This window comes from Microcaecilia unicolor, chromosome 12 (genome assembly GCF_901765095.1).
Source record: "Microcaecilia unicolor chromosome 12, aMicUni1.1, whole genome shotgun sequence".
Classification (NCBI taxonomy): Eukaryota; Metazoa; Chordata; class Amphibia; order Gymnophiona; family Siphonopidae; genus Microcaecilia; species Microcaecilia unicolor.
Genome location: NC_044042.1, coordinates 102,727,670 through 102,744,747, shown reverse-complemented (window position 1 = coordinate 102,744,747; position 17,078 = coordinate 102,727,670). Strand labels below are relative to the sequence as shown.

At 45.7% G+C, this 17,078-nt stretch overlaps 1 protein-coding gene across 1 annotated transcript in view; it reads left to right on the top strand.

The window, feature by feature from the left end:
• RDM1 (RAD52 motif containing 1) overlaps positions 1–17,077 on the top strand; it is an 88,225-nt gene extending 71,148 nt beyond the window's left edge. Inside the window, exons 7-8 of the mRNA XM_030221017.1 lie at positions 7,199–7,326; positions 16,710–17,077. Of these exons, the coding sequence (XP_030076877.1) occupies positions 7,199–7,294 (96 nt within the window). The 3' untranslated portion in view covers positions 7,295–7,326; positions 16,710–17,077. The remainder of the gene's footprint in view (positions 1–7,198; positions 7,327–16,709) is intronic.
• Position 17,078: the final 1 nt, after the last annotated feature.

Here is a 17,078-nt window from a genome sequence, read left to right as displayed (position 1 = left end):
CCCCATGACTCAGCGGTCGTGGATTCTGCTCTCAAGAGGGCACGGAGTTCGAGGGATACCGCCTCGGCGCCCCCGGGGCGGGAGTCTCGCACTCTGGACTCATTTGGGAGGAAGGCCTACCAATCCTCCATGCTCGTGACCCGCATCCAATCTTACCTGCTCTATATGAGCATCCACATGCGGACCAATGTGCAACAGCTGGCGGACCTGGTCGATAAGCTCCCGCCGGAGCAGTCCAGGCCTTATCAGGAGGTGGTCAGGCAGCTGAAGGCGTGCAGAAAGTTCCTGTCCAGGGGGATTTTTGACACCTGTGACGTGGCATCTCGTGCTGCGGCCCAAGGTATAGTGATGCGCAGGCTCTCATGGCTGCGTGCCTCTGACCTGGACAACCGCACCCAGCAGAGACTGGCTGACGTCCCTTGCCGGGGGGATAATATTTTTGGCGAGAAGGTCGAGCAGATGGTTGACCAACTGCATCAGCAGGAAACTGCTCTCGACAAGCTCTCCCACCGGGCGCCTTCAGCACCCGCCCCCGCGGGCGGGCGTTTTTCCCGGGCTCGGCAGGCTGCACCCTATTCTTTTGCGAAGCGTAGGTACAACCAGCCGGCCCGAAGGCCTCGTCAGGCACAGGGACAGCCCCAGCGCGCTCGTTCCCGTCAACAGCGTGCGCCTAAGCAGCCCCCTGCGCCTCCACAGCAAAAGCCGGGGACGGGTTTTTGACTGGATCCATGGGAACATAGCCGCCCTACAAGTGTCCGTACCGGACGACCTGCCGGTCGGAGGGAGGTTAAAATTCTTTCACCAAAGGTGGCCTCTCATAACCTCCGACCAGTGGGTTCTCCAAATAGTGCGGTGCGGATACGCCCTGAATTTGGCCTCCCTGCCTCCAAATTGTCCTCCGGGAGCTCAGTCTTTCAGCTCCCATCACAAGCAGGTACTTGCAGAGGAACTCTCCGCCCTTCTCAGCGCCAATGCGGTCGAGCCCGTACCACCCGGGCAGGAAGGGCAGGGATTCTATTCCAGGTACTTCCTTGTGGAAAAGAAAACAGGGGGGATGCGTCCCATCCTAGACCTGAGAGGCCTGAACAAATTCCTGGTCAAAGAAAAGTTCAGGATGCTTTCCTTGGGCACCCTTCTGCCAATGATTCAGAAAAACGATTGGCTATGTTCCCTGGATTTAAAGGACGCATACACTCACATCCCGATACTGCCAGCTCACAGACAGTATCTCAGATTCCGCCTGGGCGCACGGCACTTTCAGTATTGTGTGCTGCCCTTTGGGCTCGCCTCTGCCCCACGAGTGTTTACAAAGTGCCTCGTGGTGGTAGCGGCCCACCTACGCAAGCTGGGAGTGCACGTGTTCCCATATCTCGACGATTGGCTGGTCAAGAACACCTCGGAGGCAGGAGCCCTCCGGTCCATGCAGTGCACTATTCAACTTCTGGAGCTGCTGGGGTTTGTGATAAATTACCCAAAGTCCCATCTCCAGCCAACTCAGTCTCTGGAATTCATAGGAGCGCTGCTGAATTCCCAGATGGCTCAGGCCTACCTTCCCGAAGCGAGGGCCACCAATCTCTTGGCCCTGGCTTCGCAGACCAGAGCGTCTCAGCAGATCACAGCTCGGCAGATGTTGAGACTTCTGGGTCATATGGCCTCCACAGTTCATGTGACTCCCATGGCTCGTCTTCATATGAGATCTGCTCAATGGACCCTAGCTTCCCAGTGGTTCCAAGCCACCGGGAATCTAGAGGATGTCATCCGCCTCTCCACCAGTTGCCGCACTTCACTGCTCTGGTGGACCATACGGACCAATTTGACCCTGGGACGTCCATTCCAAATTCCGCAGCCCACGAAAGTGCTGACGACGGATGCATCTCGCCTGGGGTGGGGAGCCCATGTCGATGGGCTTCACACCCAGGGTCTGTGGTCCCTCCAGGAAAAGGATCTGCAGATCAACCTCCTGGAGCTCCGAGCGATCTGGAACGCACTGAAGGCTTTCAGAGATCGGCTGTCCTGCCAAATTATCCAAATTCGGACAGACAATCAGGTTGCAATGTATTACGTCAACAAGCAGGGGGGCACCGGATCTCGCCCCCTGTGTCAGGAAGCCGTCGGTATGTGGCGTTGGGCGTGTCGGTTCGGCATGCTTCTCCAAGCCACGTACCTGGCAGGCGTAAACAACAGTCTGGCCGACAGACTGAGCAGAGTCATGCAACCGCACGAGTGGTCGCTCCATTCCAGAGTGGTACGCAAGATCTTCCGAGAGTGGGGCACCCCCTCGGTGGATCTTTTCGCCTCTCAGACCAACCACAAGCTGCCTCTGTTCTGTTCCAGACTTCAGACACACGGCAGGCTAGCGTCAGATGCCTTTCTCCTTCATTGGGGGACCGGCCTCCTGTATGCTTATCCTCCCATACCTTTGGTGGGGAAGACCTTACTGAAGCTCAAGCAAGACCGCGGCACCATGATTCTGATAGCGCCCTTTTGGCCCCGTCAGATCTGGTTCCCTCTTCTTCTGGAGTTGTCCTCCGAAGAACCGTGGAGATTGGAGTGTTTTCCGACTCTCATTTCGCAGAACGACGGAGCGTTGCTGCACCCCAACCTTCAATCCCTGGCTCTCACGGCCTGGATGTTGAGGGCGTAGACTTCGCTGCGTTGGGTCTGTCTGAGGGTGTCTCCCGGGTCTTGCTTGCCTCTAGGAAGGATTCCACTAAAAAGAGTTACTTTTTCAAGTGGAGGAGGTTTGTCGTTTGGTGTGAGAGCAAGGCCCTAGAACCTCGTTCTTGCCCTGCACAGAACCTGCTTGAATACCTTCTGCACTTATCAGAGTCTGGCCTCAAGACCAACTCAGTAAGGAATCACCTTAGTGCGATTAGTGCTTACCATTATCGTGTGGAAGGTAAAGCCATCTCTGGAGAGCCTTTAGTCGTTCGATTCATGAGAGGCTTGCTTTTGTCAAAGCCCCCTATCAAGCCTCCTACTGTGTCATGGGATCTCAACGTCGTCCTCACCCAGCTGATGAAACCTCCTTTTGAGCCACTGAATACCTGCCATCTGAAGTACTTGACCTGGAAGGTCATTTTCTTGGTGGCAGTTACTTCAGCTCGTAGGGTCAGTGAGCTTCAAGCCCTAGTAGCTCATGCTCCATATACTAAATTTCATCACAACAGAGTAGTGCTCCGCACTCACCCAAAGTTCCTGCCGAAGGTGGTGTCGGAGTTCCATCTTAACCAGTCAATTGTCTTGCCAACATTCTTCCCCAGGCCGCTTACCCGCCCTGCTGAACGTCAGTTGCACACATTGGACTGCAAGAGAGCATTGGCCTTCTACTTGGAGCGGACACAGCCCAACAGACAGTCCGCCCAATTGTTTATTTCTTTCGACCCTAACAGGCTAGGGGTCGCTGTCGGGAAACGCACCATCTCCAATTGGCTAGCAGATTGCATTTCCTTCACTTACGCCCAGGCTGGGCTGACTCTTGAGGGTCATGTCACGGCTCATAGTGTCAGAGCCATGGCAGCGTCGGTGGCCCACTTGAAGTCAGCCACTATTGAAGAGATCTGCAAGGCTGCGACGTGGTCATCTGTCCACACATTCACATCTCATTACTGCCTCCAGCAGGATACCCGACGCGACAGTCGGTTCGGGCAGTCGGTGTTGCAGAATCTGTTTGGGGTGTAAATCCAACTCCACCCTCCAGGACCCGAATTTATTCTGGTCAGGCTGCACTCTCAGTTAGTTGTTCTTCGTAGGTCAATTTCTGTTGTACCCTCGCCGTTGCGAGGTTCAATTGACCTGGGTTATTGTTTTGAGTGAGCCTGAGAGCTAGGGATACCCCAGTCGTGAGAACAAGCAGCCTGCTTGTCCTCGGAGAAAGGGTATGATACATACCTGTAGCAGTTGTTCTCCGAGGACAGCAGGCTGATTGTTCTCACCTACCCTCCCTCCTCCCCTTTGGAGTTGTGTGTTTAATATTTTATTGCTTGTCATTCAACTGGCGGGAGCGGTCGCGCACGGGCGGGAAGGCGGCCGCGCATGCGCGGTGGGCGTGGCCTGCGTGCCAACCGTCCCGCGAAGCTTCTTCCGGTTGGTGGGGGCTGCCGCGGACGTCAACCCAGTCGTGAGAACAATCAGCCTGCTGTCCTCGGAGAACAACTGCTACAGGTATGTATCATACCCTACCATGTGGGTGGTGAGTCGTTCGCTTCTTGAGAATTTAATGAAGCCCCTAACCAAATCTCCCACTATAATGATATCTCAACGTAGTCCTAACCCAGTGTAATACAAGTGAATTTTAAAGATTGTTTTTCAACTCTGTCTTTGACCGAAAGTAACTTTTCTTGTAAATACAAAAAACAAGTTGGAATGCACTTCTGCGCAGCTCTAATTAATTTGGTATGTGAAGGGGAGGATGGCACTTGTTTTCCAGGCCCAGCTTGGTCACCTGGACTTGGAGGGCATGTGACCACGTTCCCACAGTATGGCTTGTTTACCTAAACAGAGAAGCATTCTGTAATTTTCCTCAGCTCTGAACATGAGCTCTAAGCCTAGTAAAAAGGGGGGCTTGTTACAGCAGAGTGGGAGCTCATCTGTGAGTAACGTATGTACTGCACAGAAGATCTGTTCCTGGTCTAAAAGGCTCCTGACTTTCGCAGTAATGGGCACCCCCAGCTGATTAGAGCCTGGATGATGTAAGGACCAGTGATGATTGTATGTATAGTGTATTATTGCTTCCTTTCCTGGTTTAAGAACTCTTAGCATTGCGTAGATGTAGAGACCAGTGATGTAATGATTGTTTCTAATCATTGTGTGTATATAGCTAATCATTGTATATATCTTAATCATTGTAGAATTTAGCACCTCTAATAAAGGTTTCATTTATCTAATATGAATCCAAAAGAATCCACGGTAATTATTGAGTAGTCTGTGTCAGTGAGACAGGCTGTAAATCCATAGCAGTGCACCCAGCTAATGAAGGCTCCTTTTGAGCCTCTGGATACGTGACATCTGAAGTTTTTGACCTGGACAGTTGTGTTTCTCGTGGCAGTCACTTCAGCTCGCACAGCCAGTGAACTCCCGGCCCTGGTAGCTCATCCACTGTATATTAAATTTCATCACAACAGAGTAGTCCTTCGCACACACCCTATGTTCCTGCCTAAGTTTGTGTTGGAGTTCTGTCTTAACTAGTCAGTTGTTCTGCCAACATTTTTCCCAAAACCTCATGCCCATCCTGGCGAAAGTGTACTGCATATTTTAGACTGCAGGTGAGCCTTGGCCTTCTATCTGGAGCAGACTCAAGCCCATAGACAGTCTGTAGGAGCAAAGCTACCAAAGCACTGTGAGCACAATGCCCAGCCATCCATGTGATTATATGGACCTACATGACATACATGGCACTATCCAGCATTAAGAACCAGATTATAGTGTGCAAATTCAGACATTTCCTCTATAAAAACTCTAAGACATTGTGGAGACATCCAGTCTAACAGAAGAATAACAACTCTTGTTTACTGGACAGAAGCTGCTGATAAGGTCACGATGTTCCAGGACAATCGAGCTGTTATCAGCATTGACGTCAATGCAGGACACTTGGAGCTACTTGTTTTATGTTGTTCAAGGATAGAACATACATCAGTAAGAGATCAGGCTCCCAATTTCTCCATAAAAGTCAGCTCTTGCCAGGGTTAGCTGCCATGTTCCAGCACCATGGACCAGACTGACATCTGAAAAATATGCTGACGTCTGAAAGACTACATCAGGTTGTATGTGTGCCAAGCATCCTTGCATAGTGCCCTGGGGTTAGAGTGACTCTCTATACTTTAGAGTTTAGCTAGGGATTTAAGTACCTTTACTGCAAACTATCTCTGTAATAGGACTGTCTTTGTCTTTATTCCTGTTTACTCTGTTATTTGCTGCTACTATAAATAGATAAAGACCCTATTATAATATTTGGGTGTGGAGTTTGTTTCTTCTATTATTTCGGCGCAGTGGGCTTGGATCCAAGGATAAGGGGTGATCTATTTACTCCTGACACTGTACTTACTAATGGTAGTCTTGTTTGGGACCCATTTTTGTTATAACTTGCACTAAGTGTCAGGTACCCTAATAACACAAAATGAGTTCTATCTGTTTTGCACCCACAAGTCCTCCCAGCTTTTTGTTTCTTTTGACTCCAACAGATTGGGGGGTAGCCTTCGGCAAATGCACACTTTCAAGTTGGATAGCGTATTGCATCTCCTTTGCTTATACCCAGGCTGGACTGACTTTTGAGGGGCGTGACACGGCTCACAATGTTAGAGTCATGGCTGCATCTGTGGCCCGCTTCAGATCAGCCTCCATAGAGGAAAAGGTTGCAACGTGATCTTCACTCCACACATTCAAATCCCATTACTGTCTGCATCAGGACACCCGATGTGACAGTTGGTTCAGACAGGCAGTTCTGCAGAATTTGTTCAGTGACTAGAATCCAACTCCACCCTCCTAGGCCCTGTTTTATTCTGTTCCAGACTGCACCTACACAACTAGTATGTATATAGTTTCAGGTTGATGTTTCAATACTCGGTTATCCTAGCTTTCTCATTTTTGGTGAGCCTGGTAGCTAGGGATTTCCAGATTTGTGAATAAGAAGGCCTGCTTGTCCTCTGAGAAAGCAAAAGATACCTGTATCTGGTGTTCTCTGAGAACAGCAGGCCAATTATTCTCACATACCCTCCCACCTTCCCTAGGAGTTGAATTTAGTTATATGCTTTTTGCTTTTTCACCTGACTGGAGAACCCACGTTTGAGCATCAGGCTGGAAGGCGCCAGCGCATGCACGTTGAGATGCTGCTAGTACTTTCTACTTCACTCGCTAGTCAGTGTCCACACTGGGCTCCGTCAGATGACATCACCTGAATAATCTGTTCTCGGAGAACACCAGCAACATATAAATATCTTTTGCTTTATTGATCCATTGTGATCCACCCTATGCCCTGAATGGGAAAGGGGAATATTAATTCTGTTAAATGAATGCATTGATCTATTGGAGGAAGCAAAGTTTGTAGGTGCCTCCTACAATCCTGCTCAAAACCAGTGCTGAATTGTTTCTCAACCCTAGAACAGGTTTTCTGTAGTTTTCTTAATTAGAGCTGATGGGTGAATAAGTTTATAAAGGATAACTTGAATGAAGTAATGAGGTGTTCTCTTCAATATCCCTACAGGTGAATGATTTATCATGGAAGCCATGTAACCAGGATGAGGAGGAAGAAACTTTCTCTGAGCTCAGTTTTAATGAGGAGCTTGAGGAAGACACATAACACTTAAGATTTGTTTGATCTGTGTTCCTAAGGTACTTTTAGACTGACATGTCATCATATAATTCTACTCTCAGGTCATCTATTTATAGCTGTTCTGTGACTTTCAGCCCAGTTCTATTTTATTACAGATTAAAAATCTCCTTGTTATCAGCAAACATGATCTCTTAGGCTCTACTAGGCTGCTTCAGTTTCCATAATGTTCTTAGATGGTGGTGTCGGGCACAACAATCCATTTTTTTTCTCTTAACCAGTGTATAAAGCAGCTACACTCTAGCAGTTGGATCTTACTACTACTTATCATTTCTATAGCACTACCGGACGTACGCAGCGCTTCACACTTGAACATGGAGAGACAGTCCCTGCTCAATAGAGCTTACAATCTACTTATGACAGACAGACAGGACAAGAAAGGGATAAGGGTTAGGACAGACAGGACACATCAGGGATAGGGGACAGTTGAAGGTTTAGGAGTTAAAATCAACATTGAAGAGGTTGGTTTTTAGCCTAGATTTGAAGATGGCCAGAGATGAGGCTTGGCATACCGGCTCAGGAAGTTTATTCTAGGCATACGGTGCAGCAAGATAGAAGGAACGGAGTCTGGAGTTAGCAGTGGAGGAGAAAGGTGCAGATAAGAGAGATTTACCCAGTGAACGGAGTTCCCGGGGAGGAGTATAGGGAGAGCTAAGAGTGGAGAGGTACTGAGGAGCTGCAGAGTGAATGCACTTATAGGTCAATAAGAGGAGTTTGAACTGTATGCAGAAACGGATAGGAAGCCAGTGAAGTGACTTGAGGAGAGGGCTAATATGAGTATAACGACACTGGCGGAATATTAGTCGTGCAGCAGAATTTTGAACAGATTGAAGAGGAGAGAGATGGCTCAGTGGGAGACCTGTGAGAAGCAAGTTACAGTAGTCTAAGCGGGAGGTGATAAGAGTGTGGATGAGGGTTCTGGTTGCATACTCAGAAAGGAAAGGGCGAATTTTGGTGATGTTATAGAGGAAAAAACAACAGGTTTTAGCAGTCTGTTGAATATGTGAAGCGAAGGAGAGGGAGGAGTCGAAGATGACCCCAAGGTTATGTGCTGATGAGACGGGAAGGATGAGCCTATTATCCACAGAAATAGAGAAAGGGGGGAGGGGAGAGGTCGGTTTAGGTGGAAAGATAAGAAGCTCAGTCTTGGTCATGTTTAGCTTCAGATGGCGGTGAAACATCCAGGCAGCAATGTCAGACAGGCATGCTGGATCTTAGAATAAGAACAATTTTCACACTGACTGTTCAAGGGAGAGACACTATACCTGAAGGGGAGAAAGGAATAGACTTCCTGAGCTAGTACGTCAAGCTCCATCTCTGACCGTCTTCAAATCTAAGCTAAAAGCCCACCTTTTTGATGCTGCTTTTAACTCCTAACCCTTATTCACTTGTTCAGAACCCTTATTTTATCATCCTCACTTTAATATCCCCTTATCTCTTGTTTGTCCTGTTTGTCCTAATTAGATTGTAAGCTCTGTTGAGCAGGGACTGTCTCTTCATGTTCAAGTGTGCAGCGCTGCGTACGTCTAGTAGTGCTATAAAAATGATTAGTAGTAGTAAAGGATCTTTTCTGGCATAAGAATAAAGTTTCTCTGCAGTCAAGCAGGAGCATGCTGTCACGCTTTTGTTTTCCGATGCTGCTTGAGTGTGGAGCTCTCCTTAGCTCAGAAATATCTAACTTTAGATCTCCAAGCATGCACCGGGGAGGGGGGGGAGCAAGTTCCTGCACTATCTTAGTGATGGGTTTGTCTCTTTCCTCTGCCCTTTTCATCTGCCAATGTGTCGGGCATCTCTCTTCGTTTTCTCCTTGCTTCACGAGTGTCTTTTCTCCAATAAACAGATCAATTTTTTTTTTATTCCCTTTTGTGTCAAGTTGGTAACCTGATGGAAGTTTCCTTTCTGGTGTCTCTCTCTTCTCGTCTCTTCTCTTCTCTTTAGTCTGAAATTAAAGGAGGTGCAAAAACTGCTACTACCATGACCTTTGCAGCAAGTTACCATCTTGCCTTTAGTGGCAAGGGGCTCTGGAGCTCAAGGCTCACAGCATCAGGACTATTGCTCAACTCTCCACCCCCTTTTTAATGCTGCTAGATTGACTGCGAGCAGTCTTGGGACACCAGTAGCACTTCTAATAAATAAGCCCAAATTTAGGCTCTTAGGTAGAAAGCTGAAGGCCAGATCCTCCAGGGTCGCATTTTCAGAGAAGCTTCCCGTTCCACGCACAGGACCCAAAAGGCAGACAGAGCTCCAAAGTCTCAATGCGTGGTTGAGACGATGGCGCAGGGATGAGGGATTTAGATTTGTTAGGAACTAGGCGACATTCTGGCAAAGGGGGGGAGACTGTTCCAAAAGGATGGGCTCCACCTTAACCGGGATGGAGCCAATCTGCTGGCGCTAACTTTCAAAAAGGAGATAGAGCAGCTTTTAAAGTAGAATGGTGGGGGGGTGGGGGGGAGCAGACAGTCGCCCAGGTGTGCATGGTTCGGTGTGGAGTATCTTTGAAGGATACTGTTGAAACAGGACATTTAGGGAATCTCATGCTTAAAATAAGCCAGGTGTGCTTAATGAGAGAGCAGGATAAAGGATGCACATTATCCCCTTCAACTTCTAAGCAACTTGTGGATCAAAGGAAAAAACACAATTTGAAGTGTCTGTATACAAATGCTAGAAGCCTAAAAAAATAAGATGGGAGAGGTAGAATATATAGCGCTAAATGCTGAGGTATTTTGCTAAGTTCCTTAGTTCAAACAGTTTACCTTATTAAGTTCATCAATTCAGTAGTAGTAATAATCCATTACTTTTAGTTCTTCAGTTCACACAGATATATATATCTCTGTAGCCCTTCTATAACAAGGTCTGGCAGCTCACCTCCCTCTTACACAGTATATCTTCACCTGAGTCCTCCCACGCTGCCTTTACTGGCTGGAGTTCTCCTGTTCTGTCATTTCACAATCCATTACTGCTGGCTCCTCTGCAAATTCCATAGGTAGGTCCTTGTCCTCCTCCAAATGGGTTCTTTGCCTCCAGAACTTTCTTTCTTAGCTTCATGTTCCTTGAGAGCACTAAGGAATTCCTCCCTCTGTTTACCACACCCAGGAGGAATCACATACTGCTTGTTCACCCAAGGGTATTGAGCTTCATCCCTTATACTCCCTCTAGTGGGGGCTGGGGAAAATGGCAAACGTTTCCCTAAGCTCCTTTCCCCAATCTGTTTGCTAGGATGCCACTCCTGGTCTTTGGGCTCACCTTTCTTACCCTGTCTCAACAGGGCTTCTGGGTCCTGTAGTCTTGGGAGATTTTTCCTCCTAATGGGGACCTGTGTATTATTCTCCTCACAGATGGTAATTTATGCCCCAATGATCAGAAGCAAATGTGGGTGCTAGAGGCCAATAGCACTATACAAGTGCCTGCGTTTGCTCCCACCCGATGATCAGAGCTGGTGAGCGCATGTAACGACACACCAGCTCTGAATGCATTGAACATGCAAATGCATGCTAAACAGGGAATTACCTGTTTTTCACTAATACTCAGCACGTCAAACATTGACACTGCTCCCGCAGCAAATTACGCCAGCTCAGAGCTGGCATTAGCATTTGCAGCGCATTGGAGAGGAAGGGGAGCCCTGTCCAACATGCATTTGCATCACAAATCCCCCACATGCAAGCTCCCTAACACCAGTTTTCCCTGGTGGCCCAGTGGCCTTCTCCCCCCCCCCCCCCCCCCAAATAATACCCCTATGATCAGAGCTAATAGCTTGCTTAAATTTGCATGCTATTAGATCTGATCATAGGGGCGATATAGCCACGTGCTGTTCTGATGCAACTTTTAAAGCGCTATTTGGAACATCGTGGGGCTTCTGATCATTTGGACCTTAGTAACAGGGCACCCACTGCACTGATGCTACCCATTTCAAGCCCAAAAAAAGGCCTACTTTTCTTTATCAAATATTAACACAAATGTGCTTACTTCTAAGGTATGAGCACTTTGACTAGCCTTATAAGACCAGGTTTTATATATGGTGGTGGAAAATGCTGCATAGAGAGAAAAACCGCCTAGGCCTATTTCTCTCCCTGGAGGAAAGGGTTCAATCGCCTTGACCTGTAAAAGGGAGGAGAGTTCCTTTGTAAGCAGTTCCTGGTGTTGAGAGTTTTTTATTTGGACACTCTCGGTTGGTAATTTTGTGGAACAAATCTTTTGGTTTGCTCTGTGACCAGGAAATACTTGTAATAAAAACCCTTCCTTTATTACAAGTATTTCCTGGTTACAGAGCAAACCAAGAAACATCTGATGAAACTAAAGTTTAGGATGGTTCCCTAGGCAACCTGCTCCCCATGATTCAGAAAAAAGATTGACTGTGCTCTCAACTTAAAGGATGCTTACACCCGCATACAGATACTTCCTGAGTTTTGAGTAGGAAAAGGCCACTACCCGTCCTGCGTTCTTCTGTCCGTCTTACGCCTGTTCCCAGGGTCTCCACAAAATGCTTAGCAATAGGTGTGCAGCATTGCGGTGCAGACAGGGAGTACGTATGCTCTATTAGATTGTAAGCTCTTTGAGCAGGGACTGTCTTTCTTCTATGTTTGTGCAGCGCTGCGTATGCCTTGTAGCGCTATAGAAATGCTAAATAGTAGTAGTAGTAGTTTCCCTACCTAGATGATTGGTTGGTAAAGAGTACTTCACAAATTGGAGTTCATAGAAGCTCTTCTAAACACAACTCAAGCCAAAGCTTTTTCTCCTATCCAAGGCATAGAGATTCTAATCTCTATAGCACTACAAGTTCGGCAGAACCAGCAGGTATCCACTTGGCAATGTTGAGGTTGCTAGGCTCAACAGTTAAAATTACACCCATGGCATGCCCATATATGAGGACAGCCCAGTGGACTCTAGCTTCAGTGGTGTCAGGCCCTGGGGAACCTAGCAGATGTCATCAGTGTCACTCCTTCCCTCAAGAGGTCTCAATCTTGGCTCATTTGCATCATTCTGGCCAGGACACTGCCATTCCAAATTCCTCCACCCCACAAGCCACTGATGAAAGATGCATCCAATCTAGGCTGGAGAGCCCACGTTGGGCTTACCGCCACTTTGTAAAAGGGGCCCTTAGTAAAAAAAGACTTCCATTAGTTAAGGTGTATCGGTTCTAGTTCTGTCTTACAAAAACAGCTGGATGCCCCTGTCAATGTGTCTACAACAGACTAAATAGGGTGGGGGGGGGGGAATAGCTACTGACTTTACTTGCTCTGATGGCTAGCTTTAGTACTATGGACTGAGAAATCTACTGGCTAGGCTTTTTGCTCTAGGTGTTGAAAATAGGTAGTTCAGTCCGGCCCCCCCCCCCCCCCAAACAGGATGTAATTGATTTCAGAATTAACAATTCCACTCCAAAACAACAGGAGTCCAGAGAGACCTGTAAGGTTCTGTATTATCACCCATGATGTTTAATATTTATCTTTGTCTTCTAATAGATTAAATTCCAAATACATGTTGATATCCAGCTTTACTGCACATTAAGCCTTCAGCCAACAGAAATTTTATGAATCTGAAATTAATGTTTAAATGTTACAAAAAATCCCCCATAACGATTTGACTATCAAATTACTCCAAAAACAACTATTATGGAACTCTCCTAATTTATTTTAATTACATCCTCATTACTGGATATTATATCTTGTTCTGATATCATTGTTTTATCTATTTATCCATTTGCAATCCTACATGATATACCTATGCACCTTTATTTGTAATAATTCTGAAATTATTAATCCGTTAAAATGATTGCTATGATATTCTTATCTGCATCTATATTCTGAAATTCTTATTCTATTAATGTGAATGTCGTTGTAACATTTTGTAAGCCACATTGAGCCTGCAAATGGGTGGGGAAATGTGGGATACAAGTGCAGCAAATAAATAAATCTTGAATTGGATAAAGCTAATCTACACCCTAGTAAAACAAAGGTATTGAAGGATAAGAGGTAAACAGAAAGGAACTGCTTTCTCATGCAACTTTGGATGAGGTTATCCTTTCTTTAATCCCTAGTCTGAAGCTGAAGAGTAGTGCAGTCTGCTCGAAATACTGAGGAATGCATTTTTTCTAAAGCAAAACCTGCATTTTTATTTTTCTTTTTTTAACTGAATGGTCCATCAATGTTAAGTATGCTAATATAGCACAACATGTTACAACACTAGGCTTTTCTTTAATTATTGGTGCTAAGAGCATGCTCAGATTACAACTAACACAGAATACTGCAGCTCAGGTAATTGCAGGTTATAGATTTTACATGAATTCCATGGACTTCCTGTGCCCTTATGGACTCAGTTTTAAAATCGTATATCTTACTTTTAAAACACACTGATCAGCATATAGGGGAAGCTTATCTAAAGAAAGGACTCAAAATATTAGCCTCTTCCAGATACAAAGTCCTCTTTGCACAAGATTGTTGAAATACCAGAAACTGGTCAAGGCTGGGATGTATCTGCCTGCAGCACCCAAGCATGTGTGTGTCTGTACTTCATCTATATATATATAAAAGGCACCACCAACGTTCTAATGAAGCCTCCAGCCGGAAGTGTGAAGCGCCTGAGATATCCGGTTTCTCCATGAGTGAAGGAAAACAGCACGAAATCCCTCTCTCTGTAACAGTGAAGGACTCAGAGGGGGGAGGGGAGAGAGATGCCCTCACTCTCTCTGTAACACAAACACAGAACAGCAGGAAACTTAACACTGAAGGACTGGACTCGGAGGGGGGAGGGAGAGAGGGCAGGGACACACACACTCCCACATGCACACACTGAAGAAAACCTTGCTAGCCCCCGTTTCATTTGCATCAGAAACGGGGCTTTTTTACTAGTGTTTACATATTTTGTAAAAACATATTTTGGATTCATAGTGTATACATGGAGAGGCATCCTGCTCATAACGTCCAAAAAAATGTTCATTTCACAGTATTTTTCGGACAGGGAGAATGTCAAAGGTTTCCTGTTCTAAAATTATTATTATTTGTTACATTTGTATCCCACATTTTCCCACATATTTGCAGGCTCAATGTGGCTTACATAATACCGTGAAGGCATTCGCCAAATCCGGTACGGGATAGGTACAAAATGTTGGGACTCAAGTGTAAGATTTCTATCAATAATGACACCTAGTATTTTGAGACTATCAGAGATGGGAAGGGAATGCTCTGGAGTGAATAAAATACATGAGAACGTTCAAACCGAACATTTTCCAAAATAAATCCAAAATTATGAACTCCAAAAACCCAGGGATTAGGATGTCCCTGCAGAAGGGCAGCTTAGTGATCAGTCCAGTGGACTTTAATCCAGGGCACCCAGGTTCATATTCCACTGCAGGTTTAATTGTTGAGATCTCTCGAAAAGGGGAAATACCTATTGTACCTGAACATGCAGCACCTCAGTAGGTTTGCAGGTGTCTAATATTTAGGTACAGTACATCTATTTCCAAGCTCTTCAGCTTGGAAAAGAGATGGATGAGGGGAGATATGATTGAGGTCTACAGATTCCCGAGTGGTGTAGAATGAGTAGAAGTAAATAGATTTTTTTTTTTTACTCGTTCCAAACGTACAAAGACTAGGTGACACTCAAGGAAGTTACTTTTAAAACAAATAGGAGGAAATATTTTTTCACTCAACGAATAGTTAAGCTCTGGAACTCTTTGTCGGAGGAGGTGGTAACAACTGTTAGCGTATCCGGGTTTAAAAAAGGTTTGGAGAAATTCCTGGAGACAGACATGGGAAGCAACTGCTTGCCCTGGGATTTGTAGTATGGAGTGTTGTTGCCGCGAATTGGGTTTCTGCTTGTGACCTGGCTTGACTACTGTTTGGAAAACAGGATACTGGGCTAGATGGACCATTGGTCTGACCCAGTATGGCTACTCTTATGTTCTTATATAACCCCTTACTGAGTGAGGCAAATATGGTTCCCCATACTCCTGGAACTTGCTTACCAGGATCTGTGGAGATAGGATCCAACACTCAGAACAAGGAGTTCTTCATGTATCTCAGCCTGCAGGCCCTAACTCTCATGGCTTGGGTGTTGAGAGGCTATAGAGATCAGCCATTTAAGTAGGGGTTCAGTGGGCTATACCATTTTGTCTTAGGGATACACCAGTGTTAAAAAAAATAATAATAATTTGAAGATAGGAAGTTGCTTTTGTCCTAATAGTACTTGCAGTAAATCTGTCCATATAATTCACAACCCCAACGTTCTAAATGAAGCCACCACCGGAAGTTGAAGCGTCGAGATCAGCTTTCCCCACCGGAAGTTGAGGCGTCGAGATAGCCGCTTTCCCCATCAGTGTGTGCCCCGCCCTCACGTCACTACGCGATGACGATGAGGGCGAAGCACTGAGACTGGACGAAACGGAGCACCAGCAGCAGTGAAGACATAACCGCTCACTTACACTGCAGCACCGACAACACGAACAGCGGTGACAGAAGAAATCCATTTGGATGGCCATGCTCCTGCTCTCCGTATGTGAGTTCCCCCCCCCCCAAAAAAAACAAGCTAGTGCCTGCTTCATTGCTCTGAGAAACGGGCCTTCTTTACTAGTGTTGGGTAAATATTGCTCTGTGGTGTTGATACAGGCTTCAAATAAAGCTTTAAGGGAAAAATGAATTGGCCTGGGGGATATGTTTTCATTTTTTCCTTTCTCTTACCCCCCCTCAAAGTTTTGCAGTGAATTAACAGCTGCTTTTGCTATTATGTTTTAGAAACATATGAAATGATACATTACCACTGTTTGTTTCCTGTTCTTGCTTTCAAATTGTAAGAACACTTTTAGCTTTGATGTCCATGATATTAAAGCACTGCTGTAAGATGGGGATCAGGTAAACACAGTCTTGCTGAGAGAGATTCCATAATGCTCTTGTGCCAATGAAGCATCAGTTCACTCAGCAGTGAAGCAGGAATTCACTATTGGCTGCAAACAACTTTGTGTTTATACTGCGTTTGTCCCCAAGGTCTACAGTGTCTGATATTATTGGAGCAGGGAGGTGGGGGATTTCCATGAGTTCAGGTCTTTCAAACTGCATGGAAGATTTCCAACATGTATCCAGCAGTTCACTGCAACTGCCTACAAGCTGTTGAGATGAGGAAGGAACACCATCTTAAAGCTAAGGTGGTCTGATAGTTTTATTATATTCTTTGGTTTATGTGTAATATCATCTTTGAGCCTAGTTTGAAATATGGTTACCAGGGATAGAAAGAGATGGAGTGTTTAGGGAAATAGATTTTACTTGCTGGATTTAAAATTCATCAGATTAATGTATTTGTTGTTGAACAATGTGGCTATTTTGTAGAAGGACAGTTTATAAAACCAGTTAAAATGATACTGAATTGCTGCCTATTTTTTTTATTTATTGAATTGTAGGTGTTGCTTCCTGATCCCAGTGCTTACCACATCAATGCTGACTGATGGCAGACTAGTACTTTCTGAATATGGAGTTCCGCTTGTAGAAATCCCTATTTCTCTGTATCAGTTTAAGAATTCTTGCTTGTGCTGGAGCTAGAATGAAGTTCATTTCTTTACCTTGTGCACTGAAAACAAAGATGTCAATTTGCGTTTACGTGCTCATTTATTATTTAGTGTTTAAGTTTGCAAAATAACAAAAAAAAATGTACAAAGATTTCAGCTTGTCTAGCTTGTTTTTTCTTCCTTAAACATTCCTATAATCTTCTATTCATGCAATTAAGGTAAAGTTGCTGCTTTGTCAAACAAAATAAACCTGCAGAATGTCAT